General features: G+C 38.8%; 1 protein-coding gene across 2 annotated transcripts in view; it reads right to left on the reverse strand.

The window, feature by feature from the left end:
• The window catches only part of SLC2A13 (solute carrier family 2 member 13), a 462,624-nt gene that overhangs the window by 228,215 nt on the left and 214,343 nt on the right, over nt 1-20,066 (reverse strand). For both annotated transcript variants that reach the window (XM_082635385.1, XM_082635384.1), the window contains exon 4: nt 2,644-2,752. In XM_082635385.1, the coding sequence (XP_082491511.1) occupies nt 2,644-2,752 (109 nt within the window). The remainder of the gene's footprint in view (nt 1-2,643; nt 2,753-20,066) is intronic.

The raw sequence follows: 20,066 nt of genomic DNA on the forward strand, positions 1-20,066 counted from the left end.
AGATGACATAAAAAGCTTAATATTCTGGATTTCCTTCTCTTTACTGAGGATTTTCTGTGTAACCTTAAAATAAGCCATTGAACCTCTTGGTCTTCCCAGGTAAAAATCTGATACCTTCCACCTGTCCAAGATGGACTGATTTTATGTTTATCAAGACTTATCAAAATATAGCTTATTTTAAGTTCCTCAAAAGAAGCAAGATGCTATCAAACCCAGATGGAACCAGCTGTCTTCCTTCTTTCTCTTTTTTTTTTCTCTCACTCTCCCTCCCTACCTACCTGCCTACCTACCTAATTACTCACCCATACACATTTTGGTTGTGGTAATAATAATGTGGGAAGGATCCATTTATTAATAAAATAAAAATTCTTAGTCAGAAAATGGAAAATTATTGACATTATAACTAGGGTTTAGAATAGATCACATGAGAATTTCTTAAAAGAGCTGTCTTCACATTAATCATCATCATCTTCATCTATCATTACTCTCCCTTTTATTTTGACAGATGTGGAAATATTTTATTGGTCTGTGAGGCGGTGCAATAATATACCAGGGCTTTATCAGGAAAACAGAGCTCCATTTGCTCTGTTCTTTCTCTCTTGTGAATAGAGAATAATCTATTCAGCTGCATGTTTGAAATTATTAAGTGATCAGAGTCATAACAGAAAATTGCCTCTTCTAAAATTTAAATGTAGTGTCTGAAGTATGTAATGGTTTTAAGGTCTTAGAAGTCCTATGCACAGTAGGGTAGAAGAAGATGATAAGGTATGGGTTAGGATATAAACATAAGTTATACAAATAAAAGATACTTAAATACACTCAAACCACATATATTTTTTTTTCACGGTAGAGAATGAAAAAACTAAATATTCCAAGAAGTAAATCTATTTCCTTAACTGAGACAGAACATTAAATAATTCATGGAGATAGAAATAAAGATCCCATGAGGGAGAAAAGAGAAAACTAAACATGGTAAGATTACATAATACAATTGTAAGGATGATTTATCTTTCAGTATTTTCCCATATGATCTTTCTATGAACTTTTCTTGGCAAAAAATAGAATTCAAAATACCTCATATTTCAGGTCCACACAAACTTGGGGTGAAAGATGGATTTCATAAAAACATTTCAACTTCTACAGATTATTAAGTAGAACAAACAAAAAAGATTTTCAGAAGTAGGCATATTTTAATTTAGGTTGATAAATTAGATTTTCACATAGGGTTATTACTGCATTGCATTATTTGAAAGCTTGGTGCTAGCCTTGTTACAATTCCATATCATCACCACACTGAGGACAGTGGACGTGTCTCAGAAAAGTCATGGTGTGCCACATCCAGAAACAAAAATGCTGGGCACCATACCAACAGATGGGCCTAAATAGAGCTGATAAAGGTGAAGAAAAAATGAAAGTAAATGTTAGAGGGAAGGAGGAGAGAACCAATATTAAAAACGTAGTCCCGGAAGCTGAAGTCCAACAAGAATTACCATCAAAGTCAAATTCACAAACAGCGTGGATGTATTCAAGATGGAGTTTCTTAGCAAATTCCAATTTAATCTAATTGGTCATTGGGCTCTAGCCATTATTTTAACTAATTCACTCTTCTCAAATTACCGTGGAATAATTCATTATAACCCAAGTAATTTTAAAGGAAAATATCAAGAGTCCCAAATACAAATGGTTTACTAGGTAATATTTAATTTTACATAATTTGCATTTTTCTAATGAATAATTTTAACCAACAGGTAGTGGGGGAAATCTTCTAAGATTTAGGAGCTTTTCACCCAACAACAAGATTCTCAGCAAAGATCGTGGCTTTACTCTAACCCACGTTCTATCACCTAGGATCTTAAAAGTCCCCCATTGGAATAGTCCTACACAGACCTTATGAAGACTTGAAATTCTGTATTAAACTGTGAGTTTATTTAATGTGTTGTTTCCTTCACCAGCCTGTATGCTCTGTAGGGCCAAGGACCATGCCTACTTTATTCACTGCTATGTATCTAGTACAAAATAGACCATCAAAAATGGGTTTAATATTGAATGAATGAAATGTGGTAGAACCCCCACTATTCACCCTGCTCCACCCACAACACACATATAACTTTGGGAATTAGTCTGAAAACTAGAAAACAGGGAACTTGTGTGTCTTTCCTACTTCTCTGCTCCCACTCAATCCCTGGCCCACTGTACCCTGGTTGTAAAAAACATACTTCTATTAATGTTATTATCACACTGCGTTGTAACTGACGGCCCTAAAAGGAAATGAACTAGTTATCTGTGTGTCCATTAATTTCTAATAATGCCAGGTGATTTCCTTTTGTTTTACCTTTTAATGTGAATCAGGAAATAGCTTATGAAAATGATACATTCAGTAGCTCAGAATATAAGGACATATTGGATGGCATAAAAGAGAAATTCTGTGAAATCAAATAAAGTCAATAATTACAACAAACAAGATGTCACTTCCTTCTAGTTACAATTTTACAGGATTTAAAAAATTGTAAGGTTAAGTATCTTCCAAAAGGAGAATTCTACACATTTAATAAAAACAAATCACCAAGAGTCCTACTCTTTCTTTTCCATATAAATTAATTCCTTCACAATCTTTTCAATAAAAAACCAGAAAGAAATACATACATGATGGTGTTAATGCCTGAGAGCTGTTGGAACATTTGTAGGCCACAACCCACAATTAAAGCTCGGCGAGTTGGGGGATAACTCAGCATTCTGCAGATCACAGGTCCAGCTTTTATAAAAAAGAAAGAAAAAGAAGGACATGTCTATTATTTTTCGCTCCCAGAGAAATTATTCCCATTAGGATAAATTTCCCCAAATCTCTGTGAAATCAACATGACTGGGCATTTAAAAATAGAACATATGTACTTTTATAGAAACCTGGGCACAATATATTTTTGAAAACAGTACATATTTGAGTTAAAACTATAAAATCAACAAGAGAGAATTCAAGTTAAAGCAATTTATGGATACTAGAAAGATCTACATAACTGTAAGTGTCACCAATTATTCTTCCTTAAACCCCTATGAGCTGTATTAACCACTCTTTGTTCTTCTGCTTCCTGGGCAATTAATTACTATTTAAAATCCATTCAATGTGGGACTACTTACAAAGTCACTGGAAAAATTGCTTTAATCAACTGAAAGAATGGCATTCATTAAAAACAATGAAACAAGTAACAGGATTCATTACAACTTATTTGGCTAAAGTAACAACATTCATTCCAATATATTTAATTCAAGTTAAGGAATTTGGGGTGATATCAGACTTGGTTACGACTGCAATGGATATTATTAATAAAAATTACCCAAAAGGTAAAAAAAAGATGAAATTTAATGTCTATTTTATATAGGTATATATGTATGATATTTCTAGATATTTTTAATAGTTCCCTAAGAGGTATTCAATGATCATTTCAAAATACAAATGGGCTTGCAAAATGGTGCAGATCCCTTGGTCCCTATATCAGAACTCTAGACCAATTCTGAAAAGCTGTAGATCTGAACCACTGAGGCCTGAAGTAAGATGACTAACCAATTGATGCCTGCTGTCTGGGCATAATTACCTAAAGTGCCCCTTCTATTCTCAGAAGTGCTTGTTATGCCTTCACCTTAGCATTAAGAGGCATTCTATATAGTGTCCTTATGGGACCAGAGTTGACTCCTAGGACCTATGGTACAGCCTGGGATCACTGGGATATTAACTGCTTCATTAGCAGCATTTTTCCTGGAGGCAATTTTCATTAGTGAACCCTAAACCAAGTCAAGTAAATTAAATTCTGAGGAAATTTCACCATTTCAGAATCTTTTGGAAATCTTATATTCCAGTTCACAGAAATGGGATATGGAATAGAACGTGCTATTGTCTCAACAATAAAAGTTAATACGGGATGTTAAGCCAGGGGATTAATGAGGACTGAACATTACTGGGGTGAGGATATTCATCTCTACACAGGTATGATTACAATCACAAGAAGACTTGATTTACTGCAAACAATTTTGTCTCTAAATGCTAAGACTGGACACACCCATTTAGAAAGCAGGCTGAGAGTATTATAAATGTTAAAATGTTTTAGATTCAAGTAAAGTGGTATTAAAACCTAGTATATCAGAAAGGTTATATGAAATAGGTAGACTTTGTGACAATATTGAAATATATCTGGCTCAGTTCTCTAAAAGATAAGCAGACTCATCTGCAAATTTAGGTATCTATGAATGAGCCACAAAATAAGAAACGTGCACAGCATCATATAAACATCTACCTATTTCCAAAATCAAAAAATTAAAATAAAAGATTATAATTTACCTTATATACCATGGAAAAATTTAAAAATGACATCTATGATGTTGTAAAAAAACAAAACAAAACAAAACAAAAAATACCCAAACCCTTTTTCAGCTTTTAACAAACTCCACAGATGACAAACTGGCCTTCTGCAAGAAATCTATCATAATATTTGGATAGCTGTATCTACTTTCACTGTTAAACTGTTCCATGGTTTGACAGACAGATTAGGTAATACTGATTTTGGAGGGCAGAAAAACAAAGAGAAAATTATGACAAATTTGGATTAAAGTTTGACTTGCCAAAATATCAAGAGATAAATTATCACATAAACATCACATATTTATTTCCTAGTTTTAAAGAATCTCGGCTTTGAAAAAAGGAGCTGGAGGAATCAGGCTCCCTGACTTCAGACTATACCACAAAGCTACAGTAGTCAAAACAGTATGGAACTGGCACAAAAACTGAAATACAGATCAGTGGAACAGGACAGAAAGTCCAGAGAAAAACCCAAGCACCTATGGCCACCTAGTCTATGACAAAGGAGGCAAGAATATACAATGGAGGAAAGACAAGTCTTTTCAATAAGTGGTGCTGGGAAAACTGGACAGCTACCTGTAACAGAATGAAATTAGAACACTCCCTAACACCGTATACAAAATAAAGTCAAAATGGATTAAAGACTTAAATGTAATGCCAGATATTATAAAACTCTTAGAGGAAAACATAGGCAGAACACTCTTTGACATAAATTGCAGCAAGATCTTTTTTAATCCACCTTCTAGAGTAATAAAAATAATAAATGGGACCTGATTAAACTTAAAAGCTTTTGCACAGCAAAGGAAACCATAAACAAAATGAAAATGCAACCCAGATAATGAGAGAAGATATTTGCAAAAGAAGCAGCTTACAAGGGATTAATCTCCAAAATATACAAATAGCTCATGCAGCTCAATATCAAAACCCCCTGAAACAACTCATCAAAAAGTGAGCAGAAGATCTAAATAGACATTTCTCCAAAGAAGACATACAGAGAGCCAAAAAGTGCATGAAAAGATGCTCAACATCACTGATTATTAGAGAAATGCAAACCAAAACTACAATGAGGTATCACCTCATGCCGGTCAGAATGGCCAACATCAAAAGATCTACAAACAATAAATGCTGGAGAGGGTGTGGAGAAAAGGGAGCCCTCCTGTGCTGTTGGTGGCAATGTAAATTGGTACAACCATTATGGAGAACACTACAGAGGTCCCTTAAAAAAATAAAAATAAAGTTAGCATATGATCCTGCAATCCCACTCCTGGGCATATATCTGGAGAAAACCATAATTTGAAACCATATATGCACCCCAATGTTAACTGCAGCACTATTTACAATAGCCAGGACATGGAAGCAACCTAAATGTTCATCGACAGAGGAATGGATAAAGAAGATGTGGTACATATATACAATGGAATATTACCCATAAAACAGAATGAAATAATGTCATTTGCAGCAACATGGATGGACCTAGAGGTTGTCATACTGAGTGAAGTAAGTCAGACAGAGAAACACAAATATCTTATGATATCACTTATATGTGCAATCTAAAAGAAAATGGTACAAATGCACTTATTTACAAAACAGAAATATAGTCTCAGACATAGAAAAAAAACTTATGGTTACCAGGGGGGAAAGCAGTGGGGGAGGGGAGGGATATACTGGGAGATTGGGATTGACATATACACACTACTATATATAAAATAGATGACTAAGAAGGACCTACTGAATAGTATAGGGAACTCTTCTCAATACTCTGTAATGACCCATATGGGAAAAGAATCTAAAAAAGAGTGGATATATGTATATGTGTAACTGATTCACTTTGCTGTACAGCAGAAACTAACACAATATTTTAAATCAACTATACTCCAATAAAAATGTTTTAAAAAACCATGGTTACATCTAAAAAAAGTCTAGGTTTTGGACTTTCTTTTGGATTTCCTGTAAAAAATAAACAATGGTAGTTCCTTTATAAGACTGGATTTATCTTTTTTAAAGATAAATTTTGGTCACAGCAGCTGTATATCTGATTATGCATGAACAAAAGTAAAAAATTTCCTTTTATTAAAATCATAAACCTACCTTTATTAGGCAGTAAAACTAACTTAACAAATGCAAACTATTACTCTTTATATCACAGAAGCTATGAGGCAAAGACAAATTCAAATACATGAATTGGTTGAATGTTCATAAGTGAAAATTTAAAATGTCATTCTCTAATTACACTTCTTTTGATTTTTGTAATTAAAAACATTTTTATGTATACAACCATTTCACACCTTATTTTTAACAAAACATCTGTGTCTTTGAAATACAGAAATTCCCACACAATAAAAACTAAAACCTCTAGATAACAAAAGTAGAATGGAAATGCAGAACTCAAAATATAACACATAATAAAATAATAGAGGCAAAAACCGCAAATGGGTTCATCTTTCCCCTCATTCTGGACACCTCATACTAAGTAACTTTCACAACGGTTGTCCAGGTGTGGCAGGTGTTCTGGTGGCTCTGGTGGCAGGGCTGAAAAGGACAGTGCAACTAGTGCAACCACTCCTGTGTGCAACAAGTGCAACCACTCCTGTGGACAGGATGTCTGTGAGGAAGATGAGTCTACAAAAGTTTCTCCAGGTATGATTAAAAATGTACTAGAACACACTTTGTATAAAAGTCCAACTCTTGACTTCCACTTCCAGCCAAGATGGAGTAACAGTTATCAGATTTACCTCCAACATGAAACAACTAAAAAGTCAGGCAAAAATGCATGAAACAGTATTTCTCATGATAATGGGACAAAGAATAGTGACCCCTGATATTCAGGAAGCAAATGAGATGAACCCTCAAAATGTCCCAGCCTAAGCCTGGAAAAAAGTATCCAGGCTATAGCACAGGGAGGGGAAAGCAGGCAGACGCTGGTGGTCTCCTTAAGTTGAAAAGATGCAGCTCAGGATCCAGGTGGCTAGAGTTCACAGGGCAGCGTGCTGGAGAGGAGAGAGACTCAGAGAGGACACTGGAGATCTGCAGGGCTCCTTGACTTTTCAGTTGGATACTGATCAGTGGATGTGTGTGAGGAAACTACCCAGTCAGGGGAAAGAGCCACAGGAAAGGACAAAAGAAATGAACCCCAGGAATTTACACAGGACTGAGAGTAAAAAACCTAGAGCGTAAGGAAGAATATTCAGAAGGGTTTTTACCTAAGTAATGGTATAAATTTAGTCCTGGATTAAACATTGCTTGGGCACCATCTAAACAGTTTAAATGAAAGACTCAAATGCTTCCAAGTAACTGAATAGCATCCCACAACTAAGTTCAACAGTAAGATAAAATTTATAATGTCTGGCATACCATATAAAATTACAAGGCATGCAAAAAGGCAGGCAAATACAACTTGTAATGATAAAGGGATTAATTCAGCAAGAGGATATAACAATCCTAAATGTCTATGCACCTAATAAAAGCTTCAAAATATATGAAACAAAAAACACAAGTGCAAGGGAAAATAGAAAAACTCTCAATTATACTTGGATATTTCATCACCTCTTTCTGAGTAATAGTAAAAGTAGGCTGATAATCAGCAAAGATACAGAAGACATCAACAGCACTATCAACAAACTTGACCTGACATTTAGACAATACCCTACAGACCAAACGTTCTTTCCAAGAGTAAATGCATGGTAAATGTCTTGGAACATTTACTAAGATAGATTATATTATATGCTGAGCTCTAAATCCAGTCTCAATTAATTTAAAAGGATTCAAGTCATACAAAGAATGTTCTTTGATCATAATACAATTAATATACAAATCAATAAACTGAAAGATAACTGGAAAATTCCCTCCAGATCAGAAACTGAATAACATATTTCCATGGATCAAAGAAAGAATGGGAAATGAGAAAGTATTCTGAACTGAAAGAATATGAAAATGCATCATATGAAAATTTGTGGAATGGAGCTAAAGTATAACAGAGGAAAATTTATAGCAATGACCTTGGCTTCCACCTTACAAAACCAGAAGAAGAGTGACAAAGAAAACCTCAAAAAAGCACAAAATAAAAAAATAATAAAGATCAGAATGGAAATCCACTAAATAGATAAGGAGACAATTGAGAAAAAAAATTAATGAAACCAAAATCTGGTTCTTTGAAAATATCAATAAAATTGATAAACTTTGAGCAAGACTATGGAAGGCTGAATAATGGCCCCTAAAAAGATACATACCTGCTAATCCCTGGAACTTGTTAATGTTACCTTATATGTCAAAAAAAAAAAAAAAAAAAACTGTGCAGATGTGATTAAGTTAAGGATTTTTGATGTGGGAAGATTATCCTGGATTATCTGGGTTGGCCCTAAATGCAATCACATGTATCCCTATAAGAGGGAGGCAGAGGGAGATTCAGGACAGAATGGGAGAAGGCAATGTGACCATGAATGCAGATACTGAATTGATGTAGCCATAAGCCAAGGAATAATGGACGAGGGAGGGAGGGAGGGAGAAAGGGAGAGAGGGAGAGAGGGAGGGAAGGAGGAAGGGAGGGAAAAAGGGAGAGAGGGAAGGAGGGAGGAAGGGAGAAAGGGAGAGAGGGAAGGAGGAGGGGGAGAGGGGGAGGGAGAGGTCTGTTTTCTTCTTCATGAGAGAGGGTTCCACTCTCATGACCTCATCTAAACCAATTATCTCCCAAAAGCTCCATCTCCAAACACCATCACTTTGGGCATTAGGGCTTCAACATATGAATTTTGGGGAGACACAAACATTCAGTCCATAACACCAAGAGTATTAGGCACCTGTTCAAATCTCAATGAATTTTCTAATATTTTGATACCTGTTCATGCCTTATGAACCATTTTTCATCATCATAAGAGTTCTACCAAGTAAGAAAGAACAGGTAATATTATTGAGGAAAGAAGTACATAGAGATCAGGTAACTTTCCAAAGGTCACAAACTGTTAAGTATGTAGAGCTAGGACTTGAGCTAACTTCTGTTCATGACATAAATGACAAGAAATTTTATATGTATACTTAAATGAGCTGATTGTCCTTAGCATAAAAAGAAAATCAACAATTATGAATAATATGAGTAACGAAACACAAAACTAAAGCACTTTCAAGCTACAGGAATACACATTCTCTGTGTTCATCATGACTCAATCCCTCAATCTCTTTTTTTTCTCTTATCTTTTTTATGGCCTCACTTGACACTATCACCAGTCTTTACTCTCGAGTTATCTATCTCAACTAATTCATTTCAATCTGTTCTTTTCTCCAATCCTATATCCAGGGAGTTGAACATTGTTTACAAATAGTTAGGAAAATAGACCTGGTTTCATGGCAAATTAAGGGTTTCTGTGAGTCAGGCCCTCCATGCTACCTGAGGAGCACCATTCATCTCGAGGTGGCTCTCAATTACATTCTCAACAACATCCATTTCAAACACTCCTCCTTCTTCCTCCTCCTTGGACTTCCATTGTTCTCTGCAGCCTCTCAGACCAAGTATTACCTAGTTCACTTAGCATACTTGAAGCACCGACCATCAGCCTACTCTTTGCTAGGTACAGAAACATGAAGAGGCCCTGCCCTGCAAGAGCTCATAATATCAGAGTGGGGAGGGAATCATGCACAGAAACAAAACGAGTTGCACCACAAAAGTCTAAGGGTTCTGACAGAGGCACATGTAAAGTATTATCAGACTGAGGAATAGGGAAGAACCCAGAAAGGGTGTGCCAGCTTAAGGTCATATGAAAGAGAAGTCGTCATTTCTCACCCTAAACCCTATGGTACCTAGTTTCACATTAAGTCAGGATTAAAAAAATGTGGCATTTGGCTATTCATTCCCTCTTCCTAATTTCCATATCCAATGAGTTTTCAAATTCTAATGAAAATTAATGTATATATCCCTGACTTCTTTCCACAAAATGTCAGAAAAACTTCTCTTGCTTTTGCATCTGTGCCCTCCCCAGCTCTCTACCGCCCTGATGGGCTCTCATCTGGGGGCTCTCATCTGTGTCCTTGGTGAGACTGCATGGCAGTGGATGATACTTGCGCAGGCCGCCATTGAAATTCCAGCTCCCCTGCTCAGCTGCCATGAGGTTTTGTGCATGTTATTCAATCTTGCTAATATGAAGATTAGAGATAGTAAACTTCCAGGCATACACTATGTGTAATGGTTAATTTGTGTGTCAGCTTTACTGGGTTACAGGGTGCCCAGATATTTGATTAAACATTACTTCTGGATATGTCTATGAGAGTATCTGGATAAGATTAACATTTGAATCGGTAGACTGAGTAAAGCAGATTGCCCTCCCCAATGTGGATGGGCCTCATCCAATCCATGAGGACCTAAAATACAACAAAAAGAGGAAGAAGGGAAGGTCTGGTCTCTCAGCCTGCCTATTATAGAGCTGGGACATTGGTTTTCTCCTGCCCTCTGACTGGGACTTTCACCACCAGCTCTCCTGGGTCTCCAGCTTGCCAAGGGCAGAGTAGACTGTCTTCTCATCCTCCATTATCATGTGAGCCCATTCCCCATAATAAATAAATCTCATAGGAGATATACATATCTATCTATCTATATATCTATATCTATCTATCTATCTATCTATATATAATATACATATACATATTAGATATAAATATAGATATAGATACAGATATAGATATAGACATAGATGTCCTATTGGTTCTATTTCTTTGGAAAACCCTGACTAATACTAACTCACACGTTACGTATTCAATAACAATGCCTTGTTTGTGTATGGTCTCCACATCTCCCGTCTCTACTGAATCAATCCAGCCTCTCCACATTGCTTCCATCCTGTCTACTAAAGCATAACACTGATCACTTTCTTCACTGACCTGCTCAAAACTTTTGATAAAGACCCATCAGGGTCTACTTCATGAACGGCACACTCCTGCCTTTCAAGACTTATCTCACACTACTTCTTCTCTAACACACGTGGCTTCAACAATCTTTGGGTAGCCTGTTTTACACAGACAAGCCTCATATTTTTACATTTCTGTCTCGTATAATGTTCCTGTCCTATGAGGTCGCCCCTGTTCCCAAAAGAAGACATTCTCTCATCAGAATGATGGTGTCAGTTTCATACTTCTCTTATGTTCTCACTGATGGCTAATCTGTTTTACAGGTTATGTAGCTGATGTCTCTTCCATACTGGATTACGATCTTTATACTGGATTATGTGGGGTGAATGGCCCAGGTTTTATCTCTGTTTTATCATTTTGCTTCCCATTGTACTTAGCTTAGGGTCATGCAAATAGAAAAGATTCAATAAATATCTGTTTAATGAACATGAAGAAGAAAAGAAGGAGGAAAGGGAAGAAGGAAGAAAGAAACACTGGAGCAAATAATGGTTATTGAGATCAAGAATGAAGCAATCTGAATACACTGCAAGTTGCTAAACAATGCTGTGATTAATTATAAACTACCATAAGATCTTGAGCACAGCCATGCTGTTTTCCTCTTCAATATGCAGCAGATGATGTTTGTGATTACAAGCTGGTGCTTGGCACATGTACTGTTCAGAAGAATGGACTGCTGCTACTGATAAATTCAACCCCATGTGGTTCAATCATTCCTTCACAGTCTGGCATTTATGCCAATACATTCTGAAATCCTTCTAAAGAATCAATTTGCCAAGATGTTGTGTTGGGCTGATTATCTACAGCTGCCTGTTTGTGAGCTGATCATGGTACAGTATGCACTGACTCAGTAATCTAGTCATTATTATTCGAGGTTGCTAAAGTAAAGACTGTTTTCTGTGATAGGGCTTAATGCCACTAAAATGCTGTTTTTCAAAAACCTACTCTTGTTACTACCAAGAATTCTTTTTAAATTCTAAAAATACTCCCTTCATCAAAGGTATCTATATAAAAAAAAACCCATCATAAAATATATCCCCTAGCCAAGCAATTCTCAAATGAGAGATCTCTGAACTTCATAACAGCCATGGGAGTGTGGTGTGTTGCTGAGGGGAAGAATGTTAAGAATTACTACTTTGGAAAACCTTTCTTGAGCAAAGTGAAGTATCTTTCTTTTTTTTTAATAAATGAGTAATTCTTAGTAAATAAATGAATAGTCCTTAAACAATTATATTCTTAACATTAATACTGTCTTTAGCAAAGCAATTTTTAAACGAAAGGACACATACTTTTAACCTGATGGTATTCTGAGAGTATTTTCATAACTAGTTGTCATTCTTAGTGATATAAAGCTTCTCACTTACCTAACTTTTCAACAGATATTAAACACTAAGACATAAGACAGTGTATGACTTGCATCTGCTAAAGGCTATACAACCATAAGCAGTGTTGAACAGTATAAAGAGTAAGAATCTCCAAAACAGGGAAACCCAGATTCAAATCCAGCTCAGCTATGTAGAAGCTGTGTGACCTTGGGTGGGTTCCATACCTTTTCTGAGCCTGGCATGACTCATATGAGATAACATCCACTTCACAATTGTATTTTGATAATTAAAGGTGGTAATACATGTGAAGTATATTGCATCAAAACTCAAATAATGATGCTATGATTTCATCCATCAGCTCTGTAGAATTTCTCCGTAGTTGAATACAATTTGAAAGTTTGGAATAAAAAACAACTGTCAATAAATTACATAGGGTTTCCCTCTATGTAAACAAAGAGATTTCATTCTTAAGGTCCCATAAAATAATTCAAAAAGCTTCATTAACATAAAAATAGATTAATTCTATACTTATAATTTCTATATCTTTTATAATTAACAGAACACTCCTACACAGATGACTGATAAACACAAGGTGATAAATCAATAGGAATTATACTTCAGGCTCCTGTAATAAATGGCAGTTCTATCAAATTCATTTATATACACTGCCAAACTATTCATACAAATACAGATAAATTAGATCTTATTCCCCTGACTTCATTTTAGATCACATGTAGCTTTTCTAGAATCTAAGTATTTCTACATTACTATCAGTTAAACATTTTAAGATATATGAACTATGTTTCTAAACATTAATCATTTGCGTGGTTAAAAAAGTATGTATTTATATAGATATTTGAATTCTACATGTATATTTGAACATATTCTATTAACATGACTTTTTTTTAGATTCAAGCATTCAACAAATAAGTACTATTGAGAATAAAGATGAAAATCTAACCATGATTCATGTCTTTCATACTGTTCTTTCTTGCTATATTTAGCTTTACATGTGATAGTTACCATGAATAAAGATACCAAAAAGATAAAAACCAGGCCGAATTAAAGGGCCCATGATCTTACAGTGGGGCAGAATATCTAAAATCACGTTTGTTCCACCAGATTCTGGAAGCATGACTGTTGCAAACTTATGTGGTACCTTGAAATATAACATCTTAAAGGAAAGAGACTGTGTTTTCTGTCAGAATGATTCTTGGAAAACCATATTTATTTCAAAAATATCCAGGAATGAGAAACAAAAAAGAACCAAAACAAATGTATAAGGCTATATGAAAAAAGATAAAGAAAAATAAAAATAATTGTCTCCTACCTGTGAAAAAAATATGTGAGAGTTATTAAATATAGAGAAGAAATAAAGATGTTCTGAGGTGTGGCCAAGATGGTAGAGTAGGAAGACCCTGAGCTTACCTCCTCCCATGGGCACACCAAAATCACAACTATTTACAGAGCAACTATTAAAGAGAAAGACTGGAAGACTAGAAAAAAAGATGCTCTACAACTGAAGAAATGAAGAAGAAACCACAACAAGATGGGTAAGAGGGGCAGAGACGTATAGTCAAGACCCATACCCCAGGGTGAACATCCCACAAATGGGAGGATAATTACAATTGCAGAGGTTCCCCCCAAGAAGTGAGGGGTCTGAGGTCCACATTGGGCTCCCCAGTCAGGGAGTCCTACACTCAGAAGATGAGGCTCCAGAGTGTCTCACTTTGAAGGCCACAAGACTTTAATTTTTGGAGAGCCAGAGGCTTGTGGGAAATAAAAGACTCCACTCTTATAGGCTGCACACAAAATCTCACACGCTCTGGGACCCAGGGCAGAAGCAATAATTTGACAGGTGCCTGGGTCAGACCTACCTGCTGATCTTGGAGAGCATTCCAGAGAGGCAGGAGGCAACTGGAGCTCACACTGGGGACACAGACCCTGGCAGCAGCCATTTCTGGGAGCTTCTTCTACCACAAGGACACTACTGCAGGCAAGCACCATTTTGGAATCCTCCCTCAGCTTATTAGATCCAGGACATGGCACCACCTACCAGCCTGTTACCTCCTGTACTGGGATGCCTCAGGCCAAGCATCTACCCAGGAAAGGACACAGCATCTACCCACCCACCAGCAGACCTGTTGCCTTAAGACCCCCTGAGCCCTCAGCTGTCCTGGGACATGGCCTTGTCCACCAGAGGGTCCAGGACACAGCCCTGCACACTAGGCAATACACTAGGCCTGGGATCCATAGAGCCCTGCAGCTAGAGACCCCAGGATGCAGTTCAGCCCACCAGTGGGCCTATACTAGACATAGGGCCAGCTTTACCCACCAGTGGGGAGGCACCAGCCCCAGGATACCAGAGACCCAGGCCCAACCCACCAGCAGGCCACACATCAATTCTGGGACCCCCCAGGGCACTACAGTCAGAGACGCCAGGATGTGCCTTGCCCAACAATGGGCAGGCACTAGTCCCAGGTCAAGGTCTCACCTACCAATGGGTGGGCACCAGCTGTGGAATCCCCTGGGCTCTGACCCCACCCACCAGTGGGTGAACATGAGCCCCAGGACAACCATGGACCCGCAGACTATCGGTACCCAGGTCACAAAACAGCAGGCGGGCACCAGAGCAGGGAACTCCTGAACCCCGGCCGCACCCACCAGCATTCCAATACCAACTCTGGGACACTTTGGGTCCCTCAGCAAGCCACCCTAAGATTCCTCCCCTCCCCACCAGTGGGCCAACACAAGCTTCAGGACACCCTGGCCTCTGCAGCCAGCTATGTAAGGAGCTAGCATAACCCATTAGCAGGCTGACACTAGATCTGGGACCCCTGGCACAACAACTACCATCCCAGATACCAGCACTGCTTAACAGCGGGCCAGCACGAGACCAGGCCCCACTCACCAGCAGCCAACAGCCTCCACACAAGGAAGGGCCTGGCAACCAACCAGGTCAGAAGCCAGACACACTTACCAGAACACCCACACTTCTAAGTTCGCCATGACAGGATGACCCACACAGCCCACATGGAGGCCACCCATAGAGCATACAGTTCTAATGACCAGAGCAGAGTAGGCTGCTGGGACACATAGGATGTCTCCTACAAAAGGACACTTCTCCAAGGCTGGGAAACATAATCAACTTATTAAATATATAGAAATAAAAACAGGAGCTTAGGCAAAATGAGGTAACAGACAAATATGTTCCAAACAAAGGAACAAAATAAAGCCCCAGAAGAAATACTAAGTGAAGTGAAGATAAGAAATCTACCCAATAAAGAGTTTAAGGTCATGATTATAAAGATGTTCCAAGAACTCAAGAGAAGATTGGACGAACAGAGTAAGAGGTTAGAAGCTTTTAAAAGAGTTAGAAAATACAAAGGAGAACCAAAAACTGATGATGACTACAATAACTGAAATAAAAAATACACCAGAAGGAATCAACAGTAGATTAGATGATATCAGCTACTGGAAGACAGAGTACTGTAAAGCACTGAAGCTGAACAGAAGAAGGATAAAAGAAGAAAAGAAAATGAGGACAGTTTAAGAGACCTCAGTGTCGGCATCAAGTGTACTAATATTCACATTACAGGGAGAAGGAGAAAGCAAGAGAGAGGGACAGAGGATATATTTGAAGATATAATAGCTGAAAACTTCACTAACCCGAGAAAGGAAACCGATGTCCAGGTCCAGGAAGCACATACAGTCCCAAACAGAATCAGTATGAGGAAGAACACACCAAGACACATTGTAATTAAATGGAAAAAATCCGAGATAATGAGAGGATATTAAAAGCAGCAAGGGACTATCTCTATTGCTGCTGCTACTGCTGCTGCTGCCGCCACTGCCACCACTGCTACTGCTGTCTGCAGAGCTGCTGGGAGTGGGCATCTCCCGTCTGGGATACCCACCGTTGCAGCATCTCCTGCACACCCTGGCCCCAAACGGACTGCTAGCCCCAGGGAACAAAAGTGGAGCCCCCCCTGTCCTCTCCTGCTGCAGCCAGAGGATGACTCGAGAGGGCTGAGTGGAGAGTGTGGTCCTCGGTGGCGGGCGGGGAAGGAGACCTTCAAGATGGTGGAGGAGTAAGACGTGGAGATCACCTTCCTCCCCACAAATACATCAAAATACATCTACATGTGGAACAACTCCTACAGAACACCTACTGAACACGGCAGAAGACCTAAGACTTCCCAAAAGGCAAGAAAATTCCCACGTACCTGGGTAGGGCAAAAGAAAAAAGAAAAAAATGGAGACAAAAGAACAGGGACAGTACCTGCACCAGTGGGAGGGAGCTGTGAAGAAGGAAAGGTTTACACACACTAGGAAGCCCCTTCACTGCCAGGGATGAGGGGTGGGTAGGGGGAAAGCTTCGGAGCCACAGAGGAGAGCACAGCAACAGGGGTGCAGAGGGCAAAGCAGAGAGATTCCCGCACAGAGGATCAGTGCCGACCAGCACTCACCAGCCTGAGAGGATTGTCTGCTCCCCGATAGGGCGGGTGGGGGCTGGGAGCTGAGTCTCGGGCTTCGGAGGTCAGACCCCAGGGAGAGGACTGGGGTTGGCTGAGTGAACACAGCCTGAAGGGGGCTAGTGAACCACAGCTAACCAGGACAGAGTCTGGGAAAAAGTCTGAACTTGCCTCAGAGGTAAGAGACCATTGTTTTGGGGTGTGCAAGAGGAGGGGATTCCTTTCCCATCTGCCCACAGAAGGCAGAGCAAGGCCTAAACAAGCTCCAGAGATGGGTGCGAGCCACAGCTATCAGCTCAGACCCCAGAGACAGGCATGAAACAATAACACTGTTGCCACTGCCACCAGGAATCCTGTGTGCAAACACAGGTCACTACCCACACCACCCACCTTGGTGCACCTGTGCAGCTTGCCACTGACAGGGTCCCAAGATCCAGGGACAACCAACTTCCCCAGGAGAACACACAGCATGCATCAGGCTGTTGAAATGTCACGCTGGCCTCTGCCTCTGCAGACTCGCCTGCATTCCAATTATGACTATCATACCCCTCCCTCTCTCTGGCCTGAGTGAGCAAGAGAGCCCTAATCAGCCACTGCTTTAACACCCTCCTGTCTGGGCGGGGAACAGATGCCTGAGGGTGGCCTACACACAGAGGCAAGGTCAAAACCAAAGCTGAACCCCGGGAGCTGTGTGAACAAAGAAGAGAAAGGGAAATCTCTCCCAGAAGCCTCAGGAGCAGCAGATTAAATCTCCACAACCAACTTGATGACCCCTGCATCTGTGCAATACCTGAATAGACAACGAATGTTCCCAAAATTGAGGCAGTGGACTTTGGGAGTAACTGTAGACTCGGGGTTTGCTTTCTGCATCTGATTTGTTTCTGGTTTTTAGGTTTATCTTAGATTAGTTTTTAGAGCTTGTTCTCACTGGTGGATTTGTTTATTGGTTTGGTGGTTTTCTTCTTTTTTTATTTTATTATTTTTTTATATATATTAATTTTTTTTCCTTTTTTCTCTTTTTGTGAGTGTGTATGGTATGTTTCTTTGTGTGATATTCTCTGTTTAGCTTTGCTTTTACCATTTGTCCTAGGATTATGACTGTTCGCTTTGTTGTTGTGGTGGTTTGTTTTCTTTTTATGAGTGTCTGTGTGTATGCTTCATAGTGTGATTCTGTCTGTTTAGCTTTACTTTTACCATTGGGTTTGGAGTCCTATCTGTTCATTTTGTTTGTTTTCCTTTTTTTTCTTTCTTTTCTGCTGAGGCGTGTGGTGAGCAGGGTCTTGGTACTCTGGCCGAGTGTCTGGCCTGAGCCTCCAAGGTGGGAGAGCCGGGTCCAGGACGTTGGACCACCAGAGGCCTCCCAGCCCCACATAATATCAATCAGCAAGAGCTTTCCCAGAGATCTCCAACTCAACACTAAGACCCAGCTCCACCCAATGGCCAGCAAGCTCCAGTGTTAGACGCCCCATGCCAAACAACTAGCAAGACAGGAACACAACTCCACCCATTAGCAGAGAGGCTGCCTAAAGTCATACTAAGTTAACAGATACCCCAAACACGCTACCAGACGCGGCCCTCCCTACCAGAAGGACAAGATTCAGCCCAACCCACTAGAACAAAGGCAGCAGTAGCTTCCACTAGGAAGTCGACACAAGCCACTGAACCAACCTCACCCACTGGGGGCAGACAATAAAAACAACGGAAGTTACGAACCTGCAGCCAGAGAAAATGAGACCCCAAACACAGTAAGTTCAACAGACTGAGAAGACACAGAAATATGCAGCACGTGAAGGAGCAAGGTAAAAACCTACCAGACCAAACAAATGAAGAGGAAATAGGCAGTCTACCTGAAAAAGAATTCAGAGTAATGATAGTAAAGATGATCCAAAATCTTGGTAATAGGATGGAGAAAATACAAGAAACATTTAACAAGGACCTAGAAGAAAAAAAAAGCAAACAAACAACGATGAACAGCACAATAAATGAAATTTAAAATTCTCTAGAAGGAATCAAGATCAAAATAACTGAGGGAGAAGAGTGGATAAGTGACCTGGAATATAAAATAGTGGAAATAACTGCCACAGAGCAGAATAAAGAAAAAAGAATGGAAAGAATTCAGAACAGTCTCAGGGACCTCTGGGCCATTAAATGCACCAACATTCAAATAAGAGGGGTTGCAGAATAAGAAGAGAAAAAGAAAATGTCTGAGAAAATATATGAAGAGATTACAGTTGAAAACTTCCCTAACATGGAAAGGAAAATAGTCAGTCAAGTCCAGGAAGTGCAGAGTCCCATACAGAATAAATCCAAGGAGAAAAATGCCAAGACACATATTAATCAAACTATCAAAAATTATATACAAAGAAAAAATATTAAAAGCAGAAAGGGAAAAGCAAAAAATTACATACAACAGAATCCCCAAAAGGTTAACAGCTGATCTTTCAGCAGAAAAACTGCAAACTAGAAGGGAGTGGCAGGACATATTTAAAATAATGGAAGGGAAAAATTACAACCAAGATTACTCTACCCAGCAAGGAACTCATTCAGATTCGATAGAGAAATTAAAATCTTTACAGACAAGCAAAAGTTAAAAAGAATTCAGCACCACCAAACCAGCATTACAACAAATGCTAAAGGAACTTCTCTAGCCAGGAAACACAAGAGAAGGAAAACACCTACAATAACAAACCCAAAACAATTCAGAAAATGGTAATAGGAACATACATATCAGTAACTACCTGAAATGTAAATGGATTACATGCTCCAAACAAAAGACACAGACTGGTTGAATGGATACAAAAATAAGACTCGTATATATGCTGTCTACAAGAGACCCACTTCAGACCAAGGGACACATACAGAATGAAAGTGAGGGGATGGAAAAGATATTCCATGCACATGGAAATCAAAAGAAAGAAGGAGTAGCAATTCTCATATCAGACAAAATAGATTACAATAAAGACTATTACAAAACACAAAGAAAGACATTACAAAATGATCAAGGGATCAATCCAAGAAGAAGATATAACAATTGTAAAT

Source organism: Mesoplodon mirus, assembly GCF_964341445.2.
Source record: "Mesoplodon mirus genome assembly, chromosome: 11".
Classification (NCBI taxonomy): Eukaryota; Metazoa; Chordata; class Mammalia; order Artiodactyla; family Ziphiidae; genus Mesoplodon; species Mesoplodon mirus.